Source organism: Aureococcus anophagefferens, assembly GCF_000186865.1.
Source record: "Aureococcus anophagefferens unplaced genomic scaffold AURANscaffold_49, whole genome shotgun sequence".
NCBI classification, from domain to species: domain Eukaryota; class Pelagophyceae; order Pelagomonadales; family Pelagomonadaceae; genus Aureococcus; species Aureococcus anophagefferens.
Genome location: NW_008705603.1, coordinates 181827 through 187323, shown reverse-complemented (window position 1 = coordinate 187323; position 5497 = coordinate 181827). Strand labels below are relative to the sequence as shown.

The window sequence follows — 5497 nt, the reverse complement described above, 5'->3', positions numbered from 1 at the left end:
CGTAGCGTTCCAAAGCCAATGAGATGTTACGATGCTAGGCGTCTTGAACTCTTGGCGGTGATAATGGGTCTAGAACACTTCAAGCCTTACATAGACGGAGTGAAGGTGTTCCTGGATACCGATCACAAAAACTTGACCTTCATATCCAATATCAAGCACTCGTCAGGGCAGTTAGCTCGATGGGCAATGAGATTGAGTGAATACAATTATGAACTTAGATACAGACCTGGGATTAAAATGGAGGTAGCGGACTGCTTGAGCCGCAACTCTTTGGCCCAGGAAATCACAGATGAAGAAATGGCAATTATCATGTCAACTTATTGTGTGAACATTTCCCAGATTAAGCTAGGTGAGATGGACACGAATGGATTGCGCAGCAGCGGGGCCGAGTTTATGGTCACGTGGGGCGAAAGCCTCCAGCACGGCGCAGTAGGCGAAACCAACCTGACAGAAGCGTTCTCAAAAGAAACACTCTCTAACGAGGGCGTTGAGATTCAAATTTTGAAGGGGGTGGCCATGCCTACGATTAGTGAAAATGATGATGAAAGCAAAGAAACAGACAGTTCGCAGGATCAAGAAACCCTGAAAGAAATAGACCAAGCTAAAAGAGACCGGATCGCGTTGCAAGCAAGCGACACGATCACAGATAAACAATATCAAGATGCGGCTGTCGACGACCCATTTTTCTTAAAGATACAAAAACAACTTAACGCCAGTGACCCCAGCAAAAAGGCGAAGGCGCAGGAGCGTTGGTTGATAGATGACGGTATACTGTGGCAGCGTGAGGATGGTAAAAAGGAGCTAATGATAACCTCAAATCTTACAGTGTCACTAAACCCATTGAAAAACGTCGGAGTTTCCCAGAATATTACGACGAGAAAGGGAACTCGTACACTAGGAAGCGTTGCACGACTCCAGTGCGACCGAATAGTAGCGAATACAAGGAAGGTTACACCGCGGATCGCATTGTGATCATAGCTAAAGATTGGTTTATGCAGAAAGGCGGGAAGGTGCCTTCTGATGTATGCCTAAAGGTAAACGCATTTTTAAACAATTATAAAACCCCGTGAACTACCTGAATGTCGCATTCCCGGCAGCAGGAGTTTTCAAATTTTACTGATTCAAAGACTATCAAAACTATCAAATTTTACTAGAATTATATATCAGTGATGCAAACATGGTGCTGCTTTTGAAGTAGATAAACTTCAGTGCTTGGTCGATTACTCGGTTCATTCTGCGTCACCCACCAAAACTTGTTCTTTTTGGCTTTTTAACGAAAAAAGATAGGACACACTTTTTAGTCATTTTTTTCGTAAACTCAAAAAACGACGTAAAAAGAGTGTCCTACCGTTTTTTCTCTGAAAAAAACCGTTTGGTGTAACCCGCAAAGGCAAATAAATCGGGCTTCGCGAGCCTATAACCCGCATCAACTTTACTTCAAGTTGAGGCTGTAACCCGCACTCGGCCGATCCCTAAATCCGAACCCTCAAAATTTTTTTATGACGCGCGCGTGATAGTGTGATGGTCCGCGGTGAATTGGGGAAGGGGTTAGTGATTGGGGGTAACTTGCTAACATGTTTCCAATGTTGTATTCAATATGTCTTTTTCAATCTTGATGAAAAATGCCAACACTCCCTCAAATATCAAGGGTGTTAGTGATTGGGGCATCGGCACGACAGTGTCGTTTGAAGCACAGCATGATGCTGAGAAACTTCATAACATGTTTCCAATGTTGTATTCAATAGTTCTGTTCAAGAACAAAACAAGCGTCGCAGATGCGCCGTATTCATGATGTCTTTTTTCAATCTTGATGAAATATGACAACACCCCTCAAATATCAGGGCAATTGGTTTTTTTCCATTCATCGTAATGCTTCTCACAACAGTCAAAGCATAAATCACCTTCATCAACGTCGTGTCCTTCAAAGATATACCAATTATACAGTTTTGGATTCTTTCTGATAGTCCACTGGAAATCAAAGCGTTTATCGCAGAACATACAGATATCAGGAAGTTCTTGAGAGGTTTCTTCACTGTCTTTAGAGTTTTCATCACTGTCTTTAATTTCATCGAGCCAAGTGTTTAGATCAAATGAGCCTTGCTTCAGCTTGTTGTTGATATCAATAACTTCTTGACACATTTCAAGATGACTAAAGCCGCTTTCCAATTCTTGTAAGCCACCAATCAGTTTATCATCAACTTGGGTAAGGTCGTGGTCCAAGAAACATAAATACCCCTGAAAACCAAGGTTGCCCTCTTCTGTAACTCCAGTTTCCTCGGACCATATTAGATTTAGGTAAGTAAGTTGGTCTTCATTTGGAGCGTGGTCCAATTCCAAGCCTGAGTTTTTCAACCACTCCGCAAAAGCGTCATGATCACTCATATTGTCAGGAAGGTCTATTTCAGCCTGCATGCGCTCAACATGCTTTAAAGCTCCCTGTTTCCAATAGCAAGAAACATCATCTTCACTGTCCTCTTCACTGTCTTGTTCCACTTTTTCCACTTGCGCAGTGTCTTTTTCAACTTCTTTGATGCAACCTGTGTATGGGAATTCATCAGTTCCAACAGGCTTACCTTCACAGAAATCACAAGAGCATAGTTCAGCCTCAGCTTCCGCTTTGACGCGTTCCGCTTCCTTGACGCGTTCCGCTTCCGCTTCCGCCTCCGCCTCTGCTTCGGCTATAAGTTAGGTTCGGCTTTACACATTTCTTGTCTTTCAACCACTTTGGTAGAATCTCGCCACTTCCACCCGTTGGAACATCATAATACATGACGGTGTAAACAAGAGAGCTCAAATCTGTTTCTCCATACTTTCTCAAATCATCAATCAACTTCCAATAATGTTCTTCAGTAAAAGCCTCTTGTAGAACCTTTGTTGATGCAGATCCTGAATGATCACTGTAAGGCTCTGTGACAATTACTCGATAAGCATTCCTGTATTCACTGTTGATGATATTGATAAGATTACGGGCAAATGTATCATGGTCTCGTTCAAACTCACCTGTATATTGAATGATACGCACAGTTGAATTTCCACTTGGTTGTTCAACACCATTCACATTTGAATTTTGAATGAGACGCTGACGGCGTCTTACTCGTCGTTGATTACTTTGGTATTCATCAACTTTATCTTGGAACTTTTTACGTAGTTCCCCATTTTTCTTGAAAATGGTCTTCTTGAATTTTGGCACTTTACTGCGACCGTCCAGTAATCCAAGAGATTTGTAAAATTGTGTGTTTTCATCATTCAATGTAATCATATTAATTAATATATATATATTATTTTGTCCTTATACTCATTTTTCAACAGGTATCATTTTTACACAGTTGTGGCACAATAGAACTCACCACGTAATTCTTTGGCTTTTTTCTCATAAACTGCTGAAGCTTCTTCTGGCGTTTTGAAACAACCAAGATGTGTGCTTTTATTTTGGATTGAAATTTGTGCTTTATATTTTCCTTTGCGTTTATCAAAACAAACCCCTTTAAATCCTGTGGTATTATTAGAAAACATACCTGCATTTGCTTGATTTTCTTTTTGAGTAGCCCATCGCAAATTTGAAATATTATTATTTGTTCTGTCATGATCAATGTGATCAACGAATGGTTTGTTTTCAGGATTATCAATAAATGCTAAAGCTACAAGTCTGTGGATTAATTTCTTTTTGCTCTTACCTGATACACTCATATCCATGCGTAAATAACCATCTTTACTTTTAGATGTATACCTAAGTTTATTTCGGCGTTTTGATTTAACATTACCAAAAGTTGAAACTTCATAATTAGGGAAGTCCTCAATAGTTTTCCACTGTTCCATATTATACCTCTTAATATAGAGTATTCCTTATACCATATTAAAATTAGTATTTGAGGGGTGTTGTCATATTTCATCAAGATTGAAAAAAGACATGTGGGTCAGCCATACTTCGATTTCGGTTGACGGTAGAAATACGTAATGTTTTTCTCTGGTCTGAGGGGTCCGCCTATCAATTGAAATGTCAGTCCTGCTCGACTTGTTGTTCTTTTACCATAAACGGTGGAAAGAACACTCGACCACACTCGAGGTTTACTCGAGGGACTCAGCTGCTAAAATGCGCGAGTCGAGTGGTTGAGCCAAGGAGCCAGATCCGTAACTCTCGCTGGAGTTATACGATCTGTGGGCCCATAACCCTCGCAGGGGCAGCTGCGAGAGTTACGTGGACTGACCTACTGGCGTTAGCCAGGGAGGGAGGATCTCAGTACTTTGGGATAGGAAAGGAGAAAGAAAGGAGGAGGGCTAGTGGGAGATACGAAAGGCCAAGTGGACGGAAATAAGGCTGATAAAGAAGAAGAAAGAAAGGCGGATGAAGAAGAAAAAAGAAGAGAGGTCTGGCGCAGGGAGAGCTTCGGCATCATCTTCATTGAATCTTCTCTGGCTGAAACACACACCTTTCTTTCAAAAAAAGCGAGTCGCCTAAGCTTGCGTGGGGTAATATAGAAGCATAGCTGCTCGGGTACCTTTGAGCTCAGGAGTTAATTCTGAATTTAACTTGAAGAGTCTGCCGCTCACGTTTTGCGACGTATTGGTAAGAACCTCCAATTCCGCGAGCGGGTATAGTGTTCGTAAGGAAGGAAAAGCCGAGTATTTTGATCATGGAAACGTCTTCCAGACCAAATCTTAGGTCAGAAGTTGTTTTTTCTAGTCCCAAGTCGAGACTTATCGTCAATCCGCCATAGTCCCAAGTCGAGACTTATCGTCAATCCGCCATGTTTGGCCGCTATCTGCAGACCCAATCTTGGCCTCCTCAAAAATAGACTATTCCGTCAGCCGATATCATGTCGCCGCATCCACACGACATCTTGAATTGGTTCACTGTTCCGAGTGCTTTCCCAGCGGTGGGGTTTGCCATTCAGGGTTGGGTCCCTCGCATGCTGACTGCCCCCTCGAGGTCACTTTCCAGCTGAAACATGGTAAAAATACAATGCCCCCAAAGAGGGTCATTAATTTCATCGTGAAATATTTGAAGTGAGTCTGCAAGTGCTCTATTTCGCAAATCCCCCCTACGCCCCCGACAGAGAAAGGCGAGCCTGCCAGCAAAACGCTCAATTCTACACGTTGCCGTCGTTTCGCTCAGTTCCGTCAATGACAATTCACATTTGTAATAAGCTGCATTTCAATCGTTTGCTTGGTTGTCACCTAGGTGACATCTAGCTATAATACTCTGAGGAGTACGATCATCGGAGAGGAAACACGATCGCACCTGGTTTTTAGTTTCAGAGCGTACATTCCATTCATACTCGGCGAATTTTTGTCCTAGCGTAGACGACTCCTCCTCTTACTGCACAAAAGGACGCCGAAGTCACGGTCAGCGCTTGTGACAGGACCAGCACGTTCGAACATCAATGTGAATACGCGGGCTTGAATCTTCTCTGGCTGAAACACACACCTTTCTTTCAAAAAAAGCGAGTCGCCTAAGCTTGCGTGGGGTAATATAGAAGCATAGCTGCTCGGGTACCTT

At 42.5% G+C, this 5497-nt stretch overlaps 1 protein-coding gene across 1 annotated transcript; it reads right to left on the bottom strand.

Annotated features, from left to right (window-relative positions):
• Positions 1-3318: 3318 nt before the first annotated feature.
• Positions 3319-3816, bottom strand: AURANDRAFT_33571 (hypothetical protein; the record flags this gene model as incomplete). The annotated part of the gene is made up of 1 exon (XM_009043294.1): positions 3319-3816. The coding sequence occupies one exon, from the start codon at positions 3814-3816 to the stop codon at positions 3319-3321; it is 498 nt and encodes a 165-aa protein (XP_009041542.1).
• Between the last annotated feature and the right edge of the window lie 1681 nt (positions 3817-5497).